Raw genomic sequence first — 21,387 nt, 5'->3', positions numbered from 1 at the left:
GGGGAGGAGGCGGGCTGGGCCAGGAGCAGTGCTCTGAGTTCCTCCCGCCCCCTCTCCTCCCTCTCTCCGCCTCTCACCACTATTTGCAATGGACGGGGCGGAACTTAGCTCCAACCTCGCCCCACCCCTCCCATTGAAAACAGTGTCAAGGGGCACTGCTCCCGGCCCGCCTTCTCCCCCTGCAGAGAGGGACAGCGTATATTGGCCGGGCGTGAAAACCAGACCAATGGACACACATCGGAATAAGCCCTAAAATAGTATGTAAGGCGGAAAAAAAGACATATGTCCATTCAGTGATTCCTTTTAGAACTTTTTAAAGGTTCTTATACTAAAGATTATTAAGGGGATTGTCTGCATCAGATGATACTTTGTTAATTGAACTGTTAACCCTTTCCAATCCACTGTCTGACCTCTGAAGACATTATGATTTAAAGGGGTTGTCCCGCGCCGAAACGGCTTTTTTTTTTTTTCAATAGGCCCCCCGTTCGGCGCGAGACAAACACAAGGGATGGGTTAAAAAAAAAAAAAAGTTTAGTACTTACCCGAATCCCCGCTCTGCGGCGACCTCTTACGTACCTTACCAAGATGGCTGCCGGGATCTTCACCCACGATGCACCGCGGGTCTTCTCCCATGGTGCACCGTGGGCTCTGTGCGGTCCATTGCCGATTCCAGCCTCCTGATTGGCTGGAATCGGCACTCGTGACGGGGCGGAGCTACGCGATGATGCGTAGAAGGGGGCGGAGCCAGAATGCCGCTCGTGCCGAGAACCAAAAGAAGGGAGAAGACCCTTCTGCGCAAGCGCGTCTAATCGGGAGATTAGACGCTGAAATTAGACGGCACCATGGAGACGGGGACGCCAGCAACGGAGCAGGTAAGTGAATAACTTCTGTATGGCTCATATTTAATGCATGATGTATATTACAAAGTGCATTAATATGGCCATACAGAAGTGCTTACCCCCACTTGCTTTCTCGGGACAACCCCTTTAAGGCTGTACAGCTCTGATGTTGGAAGACGTCCGTCGGGGTTCTCTTACTGTATATTGCCAGCCTCTCTGCTGTCGGAGCCTATCCAATGTGTCACCTCATGCAGTACTGGCTTTAGCCAGCATATAGCGCCGTTGTATAAAGGCAGAAAAAAAGTAAGCCCCCTAGGAAAATCAGGATACAAATTGGATTGGAAAGGGTTACTGTATAATTTAGCTAATAAATGGATACAACTGGGAACCGTATTCACTACAACAGCCAGGACTGGAGGGCCATTTTTTCTTCTTCTAATGTTTTTGGAAATGAGGGCTTTTCCTAATTTATTTTCATAAAAAATGTCTGATTCTTTCATTTCTATGCCAGCATTGTTTTTTGAGCTACTGTAGACTGGAGGACTAAAATCTTAGCAAATTCTGTCAGTCAGAGTAAAACTGACAGCTCCTCCCTCAGTCTGCTGCCTATTGTGCATTCACTGAAATAAATGTATAGAAAATAAAGTAAAAAATTTTTTCCGAATCCTTATACCTTCACTTGTTTACTGTGAAGTCCAATTTTACAGATATTACGCTTTAAGACACAAGAATGCACACATTTAGAAACCTAATCACAGTAAGTTCTCCGCAAGTATTAACATGCCTTCTTGTCGGTTGATGCAATTAAACCATAGAAATGTACCTTTTTGTTTTTACTAGCACTGCTAGGGAGTGTCTCCTATACAGATGGCAAGCACCTGACATAGCTTCCTTAACACAGGTTCATTTAAAAAAAAGTTGTTCAGGACTTTACAATTGATGACTATTGCAGCAGCCCAGGTTTTATTGGCATTGCATTCAGTGGGAGCTGAACGTGCAATACCAACCCTGACCACTGCATTACGAACAAAGAGCTTTCCTAACCCCAGGACGTAAGGTTACGCCCTGCACGTTCAGGGTGAGTATGGAGGGAGATCACGAGCGATCTCCCTCCATACAATGCAGGCGCTAGCTGCTTCCTAAAGCCGGCAGCTGCTTGCAACAGCTCCGATAAGCCGCATGACTCATCGGAGCAATAACCCTTTAAATTCGACAGCAGCATTTAAATCCCTCAGCCAATGTTCCGATGAGATCGCAGGCAGCCGTGCAGGTGTCATGGCAGCCAGGGGCCTCCTGAAAAGGGCCCAGGGCTGTCTTCGCATAATGCCTATCAAGCTATGCCCGAGGCATGGCTTGATAGAATGCCTGTTAGAATGCTGTGGCATTACATCCTACTCCAGGAGCGATCAAGGCATCGCAAGTTCTTGTTTCCTCGGGAGACTAAAAAAATATAGTAAGAATTAAAGGGGTTGTCCCGCGGCAGCAAGTGGGTCTATACACTTCTGTATGGCCATAATAATGCACTTTGTAATGTACATTGTGCATTAATTATGAGCCATACAGAAGTTATAAGAAGTTTTATACTTACCTGCTCCGTTGCTGGCGTCCTCGTCTCCATGGTGCCGACTAATTTTCGGCCTCCGATGGCCAAATTAGCCGCGCTTGCGCAGTCCGGGTCTTCTTCTTTTATGAATGGGATCGGTCGTGCAGGATGCCGGCTCCGTGTAGCTCCGCCCCGTCACGTGCCGATTCCAGCCAATCAGGAGGCTGGAATCGGCAATGGACCGCACAGAAGAGCTGCGGTCCACGGAGGGAGCAGACCCCGGCGGCCATCTTCAGCAGGTGAGTATGAAGACGCCGGACCGCCGGGATTCAGGTAAGCACTCTCCGGTTTGTTTTTTTAACCCCTGCATCGGGACAACCCCTTTAAGTTTTAAAAAATGTTACTAATTAAAATTTTTTTAAAAGTTAAAAAAATACCTTTTGCCATATTTATAATAAAAGAATCTAAATAATAAAACAAACTACATATTTGGTATGGCTACATCCGTAAAAGTCCGATCTATCAAGGTAACGTGTTATTTACCCTGCATGGTGAACATCGTCAGAAAAAAAAAAAAAAGATTTGCGCTTTTTGGATCACCCCGTCGTCAAGAAAAAAATGGAATAAAAAGCGATCAAAAAGTCATATGTACTCCAGGATGGTATCAACGGAAACTACAGTGTGGCCCAATGTCCACAAGGGGATCGGATTCTGCATGCGGGGGCCCGCAGCGGAATCCGACCCTGCCTGCGGCCAAGGACACTGCTTACCTGTCCGGTTCTTTTGCGTACCTGTCCGGGTCTTTTATTTTCTTCATTGTGGATGTGTGCGGAAGCGCTATCCGGCGTGCCGCTGCACATGAGCAGTGGAGTTTAGTTTTTTTCTTAAACTCCTGCTTTCCCGTGGGATCTGCGGCCCGTCTGCAATTCAGTGGAAGCCATCCATGCGGCAAGTGGCGCATGCTGCAATTTTTATCCTCCCCTCCCGGACCAAAAGGTTGGCAAAACAAATCTGCCTGCTTTAATTCAGCTGTGGACACCCACGTTACTCTTGAACTGCGGATCGTATGCACGGGTGTCCCGCAATTCAAATCTGCCCATGGAGATTGGGCCTATGTCCCGCACAAAATGAGATGTTGCACAACTACGTTGAAGAAAAAAATAATAAAAGTTATAGCTGGCAGAAGAAGGCAGCAGAAAATAATTTTACAAAATTAAATATTTTTGAAAAAAAAGAAAAAAACTACATAAATTTGGTATCATAGTATTTATACTCACCCATAGAATAATTTTATCATGTCATTTTTGTTGCAGTGTGTACACCATAGAAATGAGATGCACCCAAAGATGGCGGAATTTAGGGGTTTTTTCCATTTCACTCCACTAAGAATTTTTAAAAAGTATTTCAGTACATTATAAGGTATATTAAATAGTATCACTGAAAAATGAAACTCGTGGCAAAACGACGATGATGAATGATGATTTTTTAAAAGGGGGGAGGAAAAAATGAAAAAAAAGGAGACGGTTCTTAAGGGATTAACCCTTTCCAATCCACTATCTGACCTGTGAAGACATTATGATTTAAGGCTGTACAGCTCTGATATTGGAAGACATCTGTCGGGGGTTCTCTTACTGTATATTGCCAGCCTCTCTGCTGTCGGAGCCTATCCAACGTGTCACCTCATGCAGTACTGGCTTTAGCCAGCATATAGCGCCGTTGTATAACGGCAGAAAAAAGTAAGCCCCCTAGGAAAACCAGGATACAAATTGGATTGAAAAGGGTTAAAGACAGCAGCTGATCACAGCGGGGATCCCGAGCAGTGGACCTCCACAGAACAACTAGTGATGACCTTAGGATAGTAGTAAAGACATCAGTAGTAGGGTCCCAGACAACTCCTTTAACTGTGGCAAATTCTTTAGTTTTCTGCCCTAAATGTCTACAAAAGAATTCAAGTTGAATGGATTCAATCACATGTGGCTTACCGTAGGAAAAGGATCTGTTCGTTGCCGCAGGGCAGAGGTGCCAGCTCATCTGGATGAGATTCCAAGAAATTCCATCGATATACTGCAAATTAAAATCCTCAGCATAAATTGGCCTGTGGTGCACATGGGGCTTAAATTTGCTGCAAGACTACACCCAAATCTGTGGCAAAGTCGTATGCACGGCATGCAGATTTCATTGTGGAGTTTCCACTGTGCACATACTGCTACCCTAGTGTTAACTGCCAGTGAGAGGGTGTCAACCCTAGTGATACTTTCAGCACTGCTCTAAGAGCGGACTCACAGAGGTGTATGTGCAAGAACTCTTGTGTTAGCGCAATGTATTTTCGCGTGATTTTTTTCATATTACTGGAACTTTTACACTTGCAGGGCCTTTTCACATGGATGCGAGATACAGCCGCACCCTGATTTACAAGGCTAATTAGCCTAATGAGTTCCAGATATGTTCTTATTAGAGATGAGCGAACGTACTCGGTAAGGCCGATTTCGCAATCGAGCACCGCGATTTTCGAGTACTTCGCCGTGGGTGAGTGGGGGGTTGCAGAGGGGAGTGGGGGGGAGAGGGAGAGAGAGAGAGCTCCCCCCTGTTCCGCGCTGCTACCCCCCGCTCCACCACGCCACGCCCCGCCCCCCCGGCGGCCCCTGAATCTTTTCACCCGAGTAGTGAAGTACTCGAAAATCACGGTGCTCGATTGCGAAATCGGCCTTACCGAGTACGTTCGCTCCTCTCTAGTTCTTATCAATTTCTGCAGCATTGGAGAAGTTTACCATGTATGTTTGTTTCCCGACTTTCTCCCGACATTTCAACACTCGATCCTTTTGTCTCTCCTGGACATAAGCCAGAACTGTCTGGCTGCAGCTTTCTCCACTGCCCCTATTTATAATACATGAGTTCTCCGCCATACCCAACATCCATGTGTATGGGGAAGCCAGGAGTAATAGCTGTTGGTCAAACAAATAGGTAAAGGTAAAGTCACCTGGTGCAAGTCGTGTCCGACTCTCCTAGGATGATGTCCCATGGTGACTTTTTCTTGGCAGACTGTTTTTGCCATTGCCTTCCCTACTGATCTTTAACCCCCAGCAAGCTGGGTACTCTTTTTTTTTTTTACTGACTTCGGAAGCATGGCCGGCTGAGCCAACCTTTGGCTGGCTACCTGAACCATGCAGGGAATGAACCTGCAACCTTCAGGTTGTGAGTGAAAGCTTAGGACTGCATACTGCTGCCCTAACACTGCACCACACAAACAATACTCAGGTATTAAGGGGTATGGGCACCATAACAGCCCTGTTGCCACCAGAACACAAAAGTATTTGGAACTGCCACTAGCACTATAGAAAGGGAATGCAATTATTGGCATGTACAGCTGTGGGTGGTATAAAGAAAAGGTCCTAGAGAAGGTGAACATGTGGCTCATACCAATTCCTCACTGTTTACTTATGAAACCTAATGTCCTAATGAACATTACATCCTGCAGAATACAGACTGCCTTTGTTTTTGGGCCGACATGCTAATTCCACCATTTAGATATGGGGATGCCCTGGAGAGTCGTTGTAGTAAAGCCCGTGGACTCCTGGCACCCTCAGAAGATAGGACTAGTCTTCTACTACCTGCTGCTAATAAACCTAAAATGCTACTGGAAAACCAGACTGTAGCCTGGAGGAGAAGAGATGATGTAGTTACATTGTGCTGCGCACACTAATGGGGGTTATTTCATCTGCCCTTGTGGCCTGGCCCCAAACTATCCCAAAGCTTTAAATAGCCTGCAATGTCTTTGGATCTTAGTGAATGTATATGAATCCGCAATGAGGAAAAGGTGATTGTCTACACAGATTAGCTGAATTTTACTGCCTTACCCTTTCAAACTAGTGATGAGCAAAGTTTTGAAAAGTGAGAATCGTCCGGTTCAACGAATTTCGGTAAAAAACGGGGTTCGGTCCGCATTAGTTGAAACGGAGATAGAACTTCACTAATACCTCTAAAACTGGTGTAAAATACTTTCTGGGAGCCATAACAGCCCTGTATAACACTCTCTTAAGGCCTCTTTCCCACAAGCGTATATCAGCCGGCCGTAAAAACGGACGGACGATATACGCTGTGATCTAATGCATTGGATTCCAATGCATCAGATCACATGGCCATATTCCTAAGACATTAAAGTGCCTGGCCGGCCAATATAGCGCCGGGCGGTTTTACGTCGGGCCCAAAAAATAGTCCACCAACTATCTTTTGGGCCGGAAAATATCGGACTCTGCATGGGCTCCTACGAGAGCCCATGGCAGCGGCCGGAGGGAGTTTAGCTGTTGAAAGCAATGAGAGAACTCCGCAATCCTCTGCCGCTGCTGCAGGGGACAGCAGCGGCAAAGAGTTCCTTCCTCCCCCTGGGAAATTCTTTCAGATGCGACGGAGGTGAAGGGATTCCCCGTGGGGGCGAAGGAATTCCCTGCTGCTGCTGTCACAGAGTTGCCCTTTTGCTTTTAATGGGGTCTGTACTGCTGCCTCTCCATTGAAAGCAATGGGATGAAGGGATTTCCCGTAGTGAAATTTTCTTGCATATGTGCACTTCAAGGACCCCATAGAAGTCTATAGGAGGTGGGCAAATGTGCGCAGAAAACGCAGGAACATGCGCAATATGCTGCGCAATTCTGTGAAAAAGAAGACCTATCTCGACCTCGTTACGCTAAACAGCCTTTTAGATCAGGGCGGGGGTGTTGTGCGTGTGCATGTGAACAGAATATGCATGCACAAAAAGTTCAATGCTATGCGCCAATACGTGCGCAAACCAAACCCGGTCACCGTGCAAATAAATTGCGCTGAAGCGTGCACAATTGCGCATACGGTCGTCTAAATCCGCCCTCATGAAACAGAAATGTGCAGAACAAATAGCCCTAGTGTGTTTTGAGCCTAAGGCCAGCGTCACGCAAGCGTATGTTTCCTCATTTTTGTGGATGGAAATATCCCACTCGCAAAATGGGGAGAATAGAACGAACCCATTTTTTGCTAATGCAGTTCTTGTGGGCGCAAAAAATAGGTCCTGCTCTATGTTGAGGCGCATAGAGGCTTATCGGAGTTGCGCAAATACGCACACATGTACGCGTGGCTATGCGCAAAATGCTACACAAACCTGCGCCGACCAGAACCTCATTTAGCTTAATAGCCATTTAAATCAGGGCAGGGTGATACTAGCGGTGCCTGCGCAAATACGCACAGTACTGAGCACAGGCATGCACGCAAAGTACACTCGGTGCAAAAAAGTTGTACAGGGGCAAGCATATTCTGCAATACGCTCGTGTGATGCCACCATATCAGAGGCTGTAACAAATGCCCTTTGCTCACCCTGATGCAAGGCATATATTAGATCTGGAGCGAAAACAGCAGAGTGGTCCGTCGCCTTCTTCCGGTTCTATCGTCTACGGATTTCGGTTGACTAACGCACACCGCCACCATTATGTAGAATATACAATAGTAGCTTCTCACAGCCACATATATGACCCGGAAAACCTGTCTGCTATGGAAACCCTCCGCGGAATATGCGCCACTTCTACCTACAGCGGCGCCCTCAGATACACACCAAGGTGCGCCGCAGCAGCTTCAATAACACTGTGTCATGTACCAATATATTGTTGTTGTCATTCGGATGTTTGCTTGCAGCGAGCGGAGCAGCCGGGCACCGCAATGCATTTTTTATGAGCATTTCATTCAGTCTACAGGATTAACCATTTCGTGCCCTGGTAGTATTAAGCAATACTATTACACAGGCACGAAGAGGGCAGCTTCACACGGACGTAAGTGCAATTACGCACCACACTTCAGCACAACGTACTTGCGCTATGAACAAGTTAGATTTGCACACATCGGCATGTTCATTTGCGCAGTGCAGACGAACACACCCTGGATTAAATGGCTTTTTAGCCTAATGAGGTCCAGATGTGTTCTTTAAAAAAATTATTCAAATGAGTGGAAATGAATCGTTCCGTGGAAACGCAGCCAACGATCAAACAATAGATCATTCGCTTTTCGGTCATTTTCTGCAGCCATAAAAATCATCGTTGGCGCGTTCACTAATCGTTTGGCGTAAATACCGAAGGCTCAGTCGTTCTCAGTCGCTTATACAGTGAATGTAAACGACTTAACGATTTTTCGCTTGAGCGAGCCAACGATGTATCTGCTGTATAAACAGGCTGCCCGAGCGAATGAGAAATCAGCAGGTCTAAACGGACAAGCTCCATTTTCGTGCGGGTCTCCCGCAGGCTTCTATTGAAGCCTATGGAAGCCATCCGGATCCGCGGGAGACCTAAAATCAGAATAAACTCACCTGCTGCGGGCGATGCAGGTCTTCCCTTCTTCCTGGCCAGATCTTCTTTCTTCGGCCCGGCGGATGTTCCTGGCGCATGCGCGCGGCATGCAGCCGGCGTGCCGAGCACATCCGCCGGGCCCAAGAAAGAAGATCCGGCCGCGAAGAAGAGAAGACACGCACGGCCCGCAGCAGGTGAGTTTATTCTAATTTCAGCCCTCATGTCCGCAGGGCAGGAGGGACCCGCTGCAGATTCTCCATGGAGAATCCGTAGCGGGCCTGATTTTCCCCGTAGACATGAGGCCTAAGGGCTGCTTAACGTTAGTATATGCTCAATTGCACACAAATCGGCGCAGCGTATTTGCGCCGTGAACAAGGTTTTCTTGCGTGCGTAGTGATGTATTTTACTGTACTTTTTCCTATTGCATGATCATTTGCACGCGGCAGATTAACGTGCCCCAATTTTAATGGCTATTTAGTTTAATGAGTTCCACATGTGTTCTCTTTTCCGTACCGCGCTTCCCGTTGCATATTGCCTATGCATTTCCTCACTCCCATAGACTTCTATGGGGACCTTCAGTGCCCAAATGCACACAAAAGTAGAGTATAGCACAAAAAGAGACAATGAGAACAAATTCTATTCTCTGCGTATTGCGTTTAAACACGCCCGTCAGGTACTCTGGAGATTTATATTATGACATACCCATGTTTATATAGTGTCAGCATATTCAACAGTCCCTGTCCCTAAAGGACCTATTAAACGGGCTAAGCAAATAATCTTCGTAACGTGTAAAGATATCAGCTGATGGTATTGTTTATGTGAAAAGGCTTTCGCAAGCAGCAACCCCCCCCCCCCCATGTATATAGGGACTCACAGCACCCATAAGCTGCGTATTGATGGACCCAGATACGCATCTGTCCGAGTGAATGCACCCTGCAGGTCCTGTGTGCGTATTTTTGCCATATGCAAAAAAATAGTACCCATTTATGTCAAATAAGACCTGCCAAAGGTCCCCACAGAAGTCTATGGGGGTGCGCAAATGCATGCGCAATATGCAGGAAGAAGAACACATCTGGAACCCCTTAGGCTACATAGCCATTAAAATCGGAAAGTGCACTTCTGCCGCACGCAAATTAACATGCTCTGCGCAAAAATTACAGTAAAATTGCACCAATACGCTCGCCAATATGCATGCAAAAAAAGACTTCTAAGTAGCGCAAATAAGTTGTGCTAAGGCATGTGCAAAAATGCATGCATCCATGTGAAGGAGCCCTGAGGGTGCTTCGCACGAGCCGATAAATTGTTCGCTAAATCATTCATTCGTTCACATTCACCGAATAAGTGAATGAGAACGACTGAACATTTGTTATTTAAGCGTACGAGCGAATGATGATTTTTATGCCTGCATGAAATGGAATGCGAAGTGAATGAGATATCGTTCGATCGTCGGCCGTGTTTACATTAAACGAATATTGTGTAAATTCTAATGATCCAGTGTTTTGGGGTTATTTTTGTAACACTTATTGTTCCGTGTAAACGCACCTTTATACTCATGTGATCAGTGATGGCGACAGCGTGACGAGCGGCTCACAAGATACAGCCGGCCTGACACAACAAGAGGCATGTCTAGTGTTGAGCAAACAAGAGTATTATCTCTCCAGGAATAGTTGTACTCTCTATCTAGGCCACAGGTAAGACAAAGGGCGAAGGTTTACAGGTCACTACACGGCGGTCCACAGCGTAAACAGCAGGGAAACCTATCAGCCTGCCGATACGTAGAAGCGCAATTCTGCATTGAAATCGGTGGCACTTGAAAACGAATCTACATGTAAGGGCGCGCTCAAATCAGCGCTTTGATCTTCCATCAGAAGAACTGCAGAACAGAAAAAAACTTTCTACGTTCTAAATCCCATTGATTTCAATTGGAGTTTATGGGGACTTTTTGTAAACGGAAATAATAGCTGGAAAAAAAAACAAAAAGGAAACTTTATTTATTGATTTTTTACATTCTAGTTAATGGGTGACGGAACTCCGCGGGTAGTTTTCCATTTGGTTACATTTTTGTTGTCTGTTTAAAAATCTGTTAATAAAGGAGGTACATGAAATAAAGCGGAAGAAACTGATAGAAATAGTCTGTTGTTTACTTATTTTTATTTATTTTTTGTCTACCGGATCCGTAAAAAAAACTGGACACTATGGTTTCTACTTGGTTCAGTTTTATATCTGTTTTGCTATTGGCTTCAAAACCTAAATGATTAGAAACAGAAAGCAAAATGCGGATGTGAAGAAGCCCTTTAAAAGGGTACTCCAGAGCTTTCACCCATCCACTGAGACCTCCATCAATCCTGAGAACGGGGTCTGGTCAGTCACACAACCCCTTCATTCATTTCAATAGGAGCAGCAGAGATTGCTGAGCGAGTCAAGTCCAGAATGCCACTTTAGGCCGGACCGACACGAACGTATTTGCATGCGCAATACGCAGAGAATATTCAGAGAATAGAACCTATTGATTTCAATGGGTTTATTCTCATGTTTTATTTTCTTGCGCATGAAAAAAAACAAACCACAACCTGTTCTACTTTTAGTGCGCATTTGTGTACCAAAGGCCCCTTAGAAGCGGTTGTGCATTATGCTGCCAATTTCACTGGGAAAGAACACATCTGGAACTAATGAGGCTAAATATTTTTTACAGGACTTATTCACACGTCCGTATATTGGCCAGGTTTTCATGCCCGGCCGATATATGGTGTCCCTTTCTGCAGGGGGAGGAGGCGGGTTGGGCCAGGAGCAGTGCACTGAGCTCCCGACCCCTCTTTGACCTCTTCCTGCCCCTCGCCACTGTTTGCAATGTTAGGGCTGGGATGGGGCGGAGCTAAGTTTTGCCCAGTCCTGCCCCCTCCCATTGCAAATAGTGGCAAGGGGCGGAGAGGGGTGGCGGGAGCTCAGTGCACTGCTCCTGGCCCAACCCACCTCCTTCCTCTGCAGAAAGAGACACCGTATATCGGCCAGGCGTGAAAACCCGGCCGATATATGGACGTGGGAATAATCCCTAAATGTGTGTACTGCACCCATACAAAATCATCCCGCCACACAAAAAGTACAATAATATGCAAAAAAGACTCTTCTTAGTATAAAATTGGTGTTTCTACTTTTTGGGGTTCCGCCACTGTTGGCGTTGTTATAGTATCTATTTTTATGATCATCTTGAAGACTTTTGACCTTTTTTAAAAATGACACTATAAGGCTGGGTTCACACGGGGCGGATTTGCCGTGGAAATTCCGTCCGGAATTTTGCAGCGGCAAATCTGCCTGCGGCCGTAAATCCCGGAATTAGCCAGCCATGTGGATGAGATTTCTCAGAAATCTCGTCCACACGGGACGGCGAACCTGCAGCGGCAAAGCCAGCAGAAGCCGGCGCAGCGGCATGGATTCGCCGGCCGCTGCATGTTCATTTTGTTCTGCTTCCACTGCGGCCGCACTCTCCTCTATGGGAGCGTCGGCTGCAGCGGAAGAGCGAACGGCCAGGCTGCTTCAAAACCCGCGGCTAAGTGCCGCGGGTTTTGAAGCAGCACTTCTCCTGGCGGAAATCTTGCAGTTTTTTGCTGCGGCCAAACCGCGAGATTTCCGCCGGGATTCTGTTGTGTGTGAACCCAGCCTAAAACCTATAACCACCCGAAAAGCTATCATAAAATATTATTAACCTGTAAGCTGCTGATAGGAATTTAGAAGCGGAGACATATTTAGGATGGAGTCCTTCCCTTTCCATATATTGATGTAGTTCAGGACTCTGCTGCTATAGTACATCGTATCCTAGTAATGGGTCTGCAGATAAGAGATACAGCCAGGTCCCTCGGGAAATCTAGCAGCTCCCGTCTATTGCTTTATTCCTGTAAAAGACAAAGGAGGAAGATATTTAATGGCATTGAATATTCCGTGAAATGCTTATCAATAAAAGCCAATATTTCTCAACCACCTTCTGTTTTCATGTTAGGGTTGAGATTTCCCCGGGAATGCAGTGAAAAGTAGAAATCTATCTGAGTGTGGCTTCCAAACCTTCCCTGTCCATACAGATAACATATCTTTTTTGTTCCTGACCATTTTGCATCTTGTTTTGTTACCTGTAGGTAATGCGAGAAATGCGTGCGCAAAAAAAAAAAAGTTCTATTTTATGGGCCCTGTGAAGTCTATTTGAACACGTAATACGCAAGAAGATGTGCGAAGTACAGTGCAAGAACACATCTGGACCTTATTAGGCTAAATAGCCTTAAATCAGGGCGGGGGTGTCCATGTCTCGCATATGAACAGGTCCTAGGTACGTAAAAAGTACAGTACAATGCGCAGACACGCGCAAAAATCAACCTCACGCATTGCGCAAATATGCTGCGCTGCAGCATGCACATTTGCGCATACGCTCATGTACGAGAGCCCTAAGGGTGGAATTGCATAGACAACTATTGGCCGAAAAATGGCTCATATGAGCGATCCTCAGCTATAATATCATGGGACCTGACAGATCCTGAGTGAGAAACCGCTATAGTAGTTGCTAGTCGCTTCATTTCAGTGAACAATGTAACTAGTGAGCGAGTTCTTGCTTAGGGCCCATTTATATGGGCCAAGGAATCATTCTGGTTCCTGCAATCGGCGGGAATCTGAGTGATTATTGTCCGGTCTAACTGCATGCATTACTGAAAGGCGAACAATATATTCACTCATCATTCAGTTTCTGCAGGCATAAAAACCGAACAACTGATCGGCCTGTGAAAAAAGGCAGTCAATCATCTATGAATGACTGCCTGTTTACTGTGAATGGAGGCGGGAGGGCTGGAACGATCTCCGTCCCATTCCACCTCCATTCGCTAGTGAATGGAGGTGGAACGGGTCGGGGATCGTTTAAGCCTTCCCGCCTACATTCACTAGCGATGATCATTCCTGTAAAAGCACAGGAGCGATCATCACTGGGACTAGCTGTCCAGCATCTGTGCCCAGGAGGTCATCCTTTCTAAAGGAACCTTAGTATAAACAGGCAGTCTTTCATCTTTGACCGACTGTCTGTTCACAGTGAATGGCAGCGGGCGGCTGGAAGGATCTCCGGCACGCTCCGCCCCAGTTCACTGAATGAGTATCACTTCTGCGTGACTGTTGGGCACAGTGTTAAACCACCATAATTCCTTTTGTTGACGTGAACTTTTGCCTAGTTCAGTTTGTTCTGTACAGTTTATCTTGTCTGTTTGTTCTCTGCAGAAATATAACGTTACAGCTTGAATTTTCTAAGAAAAGTTGCTACATTTGTTTGGGTGTTTTTTTAGCTATTTTAGTCTCTGGCCAGCATGACACAGCTTGCCATGCGCAAGGTGGCACGCAGCAAGTACATAATGGCATTGCGATTGCCGGCAATCACCATGCATAACACGCGCCAAGATAGAAAATGCTGCGATCTTTCTCGCACATGTATTTCACGTAATATGTGTAAGCGGCACCATGGGAGCCCTTAATGCTTCCAGTTCAGCTAGTGGCTAGGGCAGTTTGTATCATAAATTCTGATTTAGGGAGCTTTAAATAGATAAATTGAAAGGAGCGTGCAACCAGCGTTGATGTAGCGATCCTATATCGTTCGTTTGGCATGCATTTGCCCTGTACAATAATTGGCTTCATCTCCCGTTTATGCGCCGTACGAGTATACACCGAGTCTGGGATACTATTGGGTGAGGAGAGAGAGATTAGCTCTGCTAAAGTCTCACCCCCTTTTCTCCCCCTTTCCGCCCCTTGCCGGCTGTCTGCAAAATGAGCTTGCGGGATGAGGCAGGAGCTAGTGTGCTAATCTCCCACCCTGTCCTGCCCCCTCCCTTTGCCGACAGCCGGCAAGGGGCGGAGAGGGGGAGAGAAGGGGATGGGACTTTAGCAGAGATGCTGCTAAACTGCCTCCCACCTTTCTTCTACGGCAGCTCTCATAGGCTCCTATAGGAGTCTATGGGACTGGCTGCCGTATTCCATCCGGAAATGATAGGTCCAGAACTATCTTTCCTGGCCGGCGTAAAAACGGCCAGCCGGAATGTGCACCGTATGCACTATCTTTGTTGGCTGTTTTTACACACCGGAATAACGCCCATCTGAACTGATGGGTCTAACACTGATTTATAGATCTGCATAAAAGATCCAATCAGCAGTAATCTAATGACTTATCGCTGATTGTTCTCTTCCTGCATGCATTTACACCTAACGATTATCGTGCAAACCACTCGATCTAATGAGTATTCTCCTGATAAGGACCTTTAACAAGTGGGGGTCAGTTGCTGAAAGTGATGCTTTCATCACAGTTCATTGTATAAAAAATAACATGACATTGAAGTTCCTGTTAAATGTGCAGGGTTTTCCTTGAACTGAATGGTTGCCACGTAATGTATAATTTATGTCAGGTTAAAATCTGATTAAAGTCTGAACATCTTATCAGGCTTCAGATCTCCGTTCTTCCTTGCCCCAGTAGTAACCTGTTATAGTCGTAGGAACAGCTGAGTATTCCAGCTTAGACATCTGTTATAGAGAGTGAAATGCCATCATGTGACTTAATGCGCCCAGCACGGTGCCTAACCATGCCTTACTTTCATTTAAAGGATCAAGTAATCAAGTATAAAGTTCTTTTTTATGATAACTATGTGTATTTTTAGACTTAAAGGGGTTGTCCGGGATTTTACGATATCCTCAAGGTAGGTCATCAATAGTTGATCGGCAGGGGTCTAACAGTTTGGTCAGTTGTTCACCAAGTTGGCTGTCATTATGGACAGAGTCGGAAGCAGACAGCTCTGTCCGTAGTTCGGTGGCTTGGGTAGGTATTACAGACACTACTCCGGTTATATTCAGTTGGATTGTCATGGTCCCGACTGTGTCAGAGGATCGAGTCCAGGGTGATGTCACAATGTCAGCTCCGGCCCATGTGATCCTCACTTTGACACATGCTCAGTGTCATTTTGGCGCTGGACGCTGATCAGGACACTTCTCTGACAGTTAGTGGACTGATTGGTCATCAGGGAGTGGGTGTTCCCAGCTGGCTAATCAGTGAGGATGTTTGTATATTTATTTTGGCTCTTCCTCATAGACGGTGCCGGTTATACTATCAGTCTGATGGTGCTTCTGGTCAAGCGGTGGTTTTGGTTTAAGTCTTGCATGGAAGTTCAGATAAACCTCGTGCGTTAATTTATCTGGGGTGTTGTACCATCTTTTCCCCTGTACTTCTGTGGTTCAATTTTTAATTTTGTTACATCTAGCTTTTGGCTACTGTGTCTGTCACCATCTAGGGAAAGTCCCGATTGACCCAGGCTCCGACTGCTCAGAGCAATGGCCCACTTTTAGGTAGAGATCTTTTGCTTTTGTAGATTAGGGGAATCTAACCATATTTCCCCATTGTTATGTATTAATATTTTGTGTAATCCGTATTTGTAATTGGAATGAATATTCGTCATTTGAGGATACTGTATTTGCTCTAGTTCGGACGAAGGGGCTTATTTGCTGCATCCAGCTTGACCGTAATAGGGATCAGTGTCATCAATTACATTTTATAGAACCAGGTACGTGGTTCATAAGTGGTGAACACCATAATAATGAAAATGTTAATTTTCAAGTGACTGGTAGAAGTGCAGACTTATTTTAAGTTTATATACAGGGGGTGGACAAAAATATGGAAACACAGTACAAAAGGCATGCCTTAAATTACACGGATTATAAATCATATTTCAATAAAACATGTAGAGACCGATTTTAAGTGGAGGTAATATGACACAGATGCTGTCGGGCAGAGGTCAACAACTGCCCAAACAACACAGTTCCATTGGTCAAGGGTTTGAGACACTCAGCTGCTGTTACCAACTGGCTTCCAAAACCAACCAGAGCAGGGCAAGAGGTGAAGTAAACACAAATTTGGCAGGAAAGCTTTCAGCCAAGCAGAGGTCCAAAAGGCAGCTCAGTGCTATTAATTAAAATTGCATGCATTTTATACAGTGTTTCCATATTTTTGTCCAACTCCTGTATATCATTTTGTGAAATCCTTTTTATATCATTAAAATACATGCTGAATTATTCTCTCCTCTGGTTCTTCTCTTCCAGCTGCTCAGAATGAAGAGCGTTTGTGTGCCTACAAAGATCCTAACCACATGGACCATGGGGTCAGCGAAAGCCAGATATCCCCAGAGAATGGCACAGTGGAATGTTCCAAGGGCAGTACCTGCTTTGGATTATGGGAAAAGACAAGGGACGGCGAAATCAATCTTGTCAAACAAGGCAAGTAGAATGGAAGTTAATGGTTTACAACTATGTTTACATGTGGATATTGTATTTTATTATTCGTATCATCATTATTATCCTTGGCATTCTGTACATAAGGTACACAAAGGAATGTCAGATGCAGAGAATGAGGAAGCAACCAACTAGAGATGAGCGAGCGTACTCGGTAAGGACAGATACTCGAGCGAGTATCGTCCTTACCGTGTACGCTCGCTCATCTCTACAACCAACCTCACCATGAATGATCTCACCACGAATGACCTCACCACGAATGACCTCACCACGAATGATCTCACCACGAATGACCTCACCACGAATGATCTCACCACGAATGACCTCACCACGAATGATCTCACCACGAATGACCTCACCACGAATGATCTCACCACGAATGACCTCACCACGAATGACCTCACCACGAATGACCTCACCACGAATGACCTCACCACGAATGATCTCAGATGCTACTTTATAAACTTAAAATTTTAAAATTTCATTACTGATCAAATTAGACAAACTTGCAATTTTCCACCTACCTTTTAATTAAATTAACAAGACTTATTAGTAAATTTACGGATAACGAAATGATGCATAACATCAGATAATTAATCCTGCGCTAAGTAGGGGTGTTCCCAGAAACATTACGACTAGAGATGAGCGAATCTACTCGTTTCGAGTATTTACTCGATCGAGCACCGCGATATTCGAGTACTTCAGTACTCGGGTGACAAGATTCGGGGGGAGGCGTGGCGGCGCGGGGGGCAGCAGCGGGGAACAGGGGGGAGCCCTCTCTCCCTCTCCCCCCCACTCCCTGCTGCAACCCCCCACTCACCCACGGCGCCCCCCGAATGTTTTCGCCCGAGTACGGAAGTACTCGAAAATCGCGGTGCTCGGGCGAAAAAGGGGCATGGCCGAGTAGGCTCGCTCATCTCTAATTACGACATGTTTTAAGATTCGGAATTAACTATTTGTTTCAAGAGCAAAATGCCCTCATTCTTGAGGTTTGTGGAATGCTGAATGTCACTGTAATTTTGCTGTCGGCGCTGCGACTTCCAGGGTGATGTCAGCACAACAGCCTCGGACCATGTGATATGCTGGGCGGAGCATGCGCTGCGTCATTTTGCACTGGACACTAAGGCAGTATCACCCCCCCTATGGCGCCAGTACTGATAGGCTTGCTGGAATGTCTTACAGCCCAGTCAGCCTATCAGCTGACATGTAAAGGTATTTAAACCGGCCCCTAACATAAGGGTTGCGGGTTATACGTCATGTGTTGGCTATGACTGTGCACCAGTGTTTCAGACAAGTGTCATTTAGTTCATTTTATGCTTAGTTCCATTAATCCCGTAGTCCGGGTTTAGCGTCAGGTGTTGCCAGAGCGCTTTGGACTGATTACCTGTCTCTCCTGCAGTGGGGTCGCCCTTTTTAAGGTGGATGCTCTGCTTGAGGGACTGGTCCGGTTCGGGCTGTCCTGGTAAGCTAGCTCACCAATCTCTTGTGTTTCTGTCCACAATTCACTTATTCCAGATAGACACAGATCATACGTCCACCAGTGTGATACCATATTTAGACCTGGGACTTGTCACCTTTGGTTGCGCTAACTAGTGAAGCTAGATGTGACTGCCACCACTGTGTCTCACTGAAATGCCTTTAAATCAAAATAAACAAATGTTGTAAAACAAGCAAGGTTGAAATAATAAAAAAAGCAGATATTTCATGAATCTTTACTTAAAGGGGTATTCCATGCTTTTTTAACTGATGATCTATTCCCTGGATAGGTCATCAGTAGTTCATAGATGGGGATCCAATACCCAGGACCTCTGTCCATCAGCTGATCATCCGACCCCCTGCCCCCTCCATCAGTGCAGCAGACCAGATGTGGACATCAGTGGTCACAGGAAATAGTCGAAGCACCATCTTCACTGCCATTGAAATCAATGGGGGCACCACTTCTCCTACCCTTCCTGCTGAGGACCATGGTCAGGACGTCACGCCCAGGAAGTGTAGGACTTCCTCCTCTACCCACTGATGACAGCATCTGGCTCGCTGCCAGTGCAGCAGGTCAAAGAGTCAACTAATGGAAGGGGGCCCCCGAGGGGCGGACCCCTGTCCATCAACTACTAATGACGTATCCAGATGATAGTTCATTATTTAAAAAAACACACAATACTCCTGTAAAGCCAAGTTCATGCAAGGCATCTCAGCTTATTTTTAATCATTTCAGGTTGCTGGTCATACACAGGGGAGCCACATGATTGTCACCATGAAGAATGTGTGGTCACTACCAACCCACCACTCATCCAAAATGGGACTTATCGCTTCTGCTGCTGTAGTGCAGACATGTGCAATGTCAATTTCACAGAGAATTTCACGCCACCGGATCCTCCAGATACCACACCCATCAGTAAGTAAAAAGTTTTCTTTGTTGGTGAGTTCGGATATAAGTCAAAATAATTTGTACGTTCCCTTTTTTAATTTAGTCTGATCCATGTTGAAAATAAGTTATAAGATATTTAGATGACAGCTTTTCTGGCGCATCGATCATCCGTGTCAGATCTTACCTTCCATAGACTTGGCTATAGGCACAATGTGGTAGAGCTTTTTTATTTGTACATTGTGTTGGTTAGTCCCACATAGCTGGTGTTTGCTATGAGTGTCTGTTCCAAAAATGAATTCTTTCAAACAGTCTCAGTTGAAAACCAAAAAATTGGTTCTTAAGGTCCCTTTACACAGGACATTGGCAGCCGACAGCCGTCGCACGGACTACCGTCCGACTGTCACTCCTGTGCTTATACTAGAGCAATAGTCATTCAAGTGATCAAACATTGAGTTGCTCCTGTTTACACGGCCCAATAGTCACTTGGTTTTTAGTTCTGCAGAAGACTCCGACAAATGAGCGATGTCTTGGTCAGTACCCTGTCGGCGGCCACATAGGGCGATTCACCCAAATTCATGCTTTTGCTGCCTTCCTAACTCCAGCTCTGGATAATGGTGCACATACCTTTTGTAGATTCTCAATCTGCATGTGATATTGCATGTTACTATAACTGTATGTTTCACCTTCTGGAAGGTGGCAACAATAGAAAAAATGTAATATAGCACTGTCAGCATCTTAAAGAAGAATTAGCATCTTGGCCGAATCTCCTGCTACAGTTACCGGCCATAGTTACCGTTGTTTCCATAGCCCTCATTCACTTCAATAAGAGCTATACAAGCAGCGCTGCGCTTTAGCGCTTGGCTATTTTCGACAGGTGGTTGGAAACAGAGGCATGGGTTTTCCCATCTTGGCCATGAAAAGCCAAGATGAGGACACCCCTTTAATACTTTGCTAATAGCTAGGCAAGAGCTACATACTTTGCACCACTTGGTAAAGAGAGCATATAAGAAAAAGTTTACAAAGGAGTCTGATAATTGGGAAACAGTTTATCAGTTTCCTTTAAGGCTGTCTACATACAGCAGAACTGCTGCAGGATTTCCACTGGCGAAATTCTGCATCATTTCTGGTATAAACCATGTAGAGGAGATTTTTAAGCATCTCAGAATTCAGCCCTTGAAATGCAAGAGTTAAATCCCGTAGCAGATTCACAATGAATGGTGTGACTAAATCCACACTATTTACATGTGGATTTGCCCACTACAGATTTCATGCATATTCGCTGCAGGTTTTCCGACGTGGAAAGCTATAGGCTGGGAACGGGGCGGCTAGAGGCTGGGAACGGGACGGCTATAGGCTGGGAACGGGACGGCTATAGGCTGGGAACGGGGCGGCTATAGGCTGGGAACAGGGCGGCTATAGGCTGGGAACAGGGCGGCTATAGGCTGGGAACGGGGCGGCTAGAGGCTGGGAACGGGGCGGCGAGAGGCTAGGAACGGGGCGGCGAGAGGCTGGGAACGGGGCGGCGAGAGGCTGGGAACGGTGCAGCGAGAGGCTGGGAACCGGGCGGCTGGAGGCTGGGAACCAGCCGGCTGGAGGCTGGGAACCGGGCGGCTGGAGGCTGGGAACTGGGCGGCTAGAGGCTGGGAACGGGACGGCTAGAGGCTGGGAACGGGGCGGCTAGAGGCTGGGAACGGGGCAGCTAGAGGCTGGGAACGGGGCAGCTAGAGAAAAATCACTCTTGTGAATTGACCCATTCAAATAAATGTGTTTTTTTTCTCGTCAAAGTTACATCTATCTATGAATTGGACAGAAGTCGCACAGGAAAATTGCCCATATGACTATATCCCTACAAGGTGAAAGAAATAGTATGAGAGAGTCCAAATCTGGAAGGGTTAAAGGGGCATTCCTACAAATACAGTAGATGAGCTGTCTTCGGGATAGGTTGTCAACAGTTGATCAGCTGAGGTCTACTGCCTAGGGCTGCAACTGATCGTCCGCCCACTGTCATTGCTACAACGCACAGGGTACAGTATGCAAGCACTTAGCTCTGACCCATATGTAAAT

At 46.1% G+C, this 21,387-nt stretch overlaps 1 protein-coding gene across 1 annotated transcript in view; it reads left to right on the top strand.

Annotated features, from left to right (window-relative positions):
• Positions 1 to 21,387, top strand: part of BMPR2 (bone morphogenetic protein receptor type 2) — a 172,073-nt gene that overhangs the window by 54,525 nt on the left and 96,161 nt on the right. The window contains exons 2-3 of the mRNA XM_066575702.1: positions 16,770 to 16,943; positions 19,171 to 19,350. Of these exons, the coding sequence (XP_066431799.1) occupies positions 16,770 to 16,943; positions 19,171 to 19,350 (354 nt within the window). The remainder of the gene's footprint in view (positions 1 to 16,769; positions 16,944 to 19,170; positions 19,351 to 21,387) is intronic.

Source organism: Eleutherodactylus coqui, chromosome 8, assembly GCF_035609145.1.
Source record: "Eleutherodactylus coqui strain aEleCoq1 chromosome 8, aEleCoq1.hap1, whole genome shotgun sequence".
Taxonomy (NCBI): domain Eukaryota; kingdom Metazoa; phylum Chordata; class Amphibia; order Anura; family Eleutherodactylidae; genus Eleutherodactylus; species Eleutherodactylus coqui.
The sequence above is the reverse complement of the archived record's forward strand: the minus strand, read 5'-3'. Positions and strand labels throughout refer to the sequence as shown.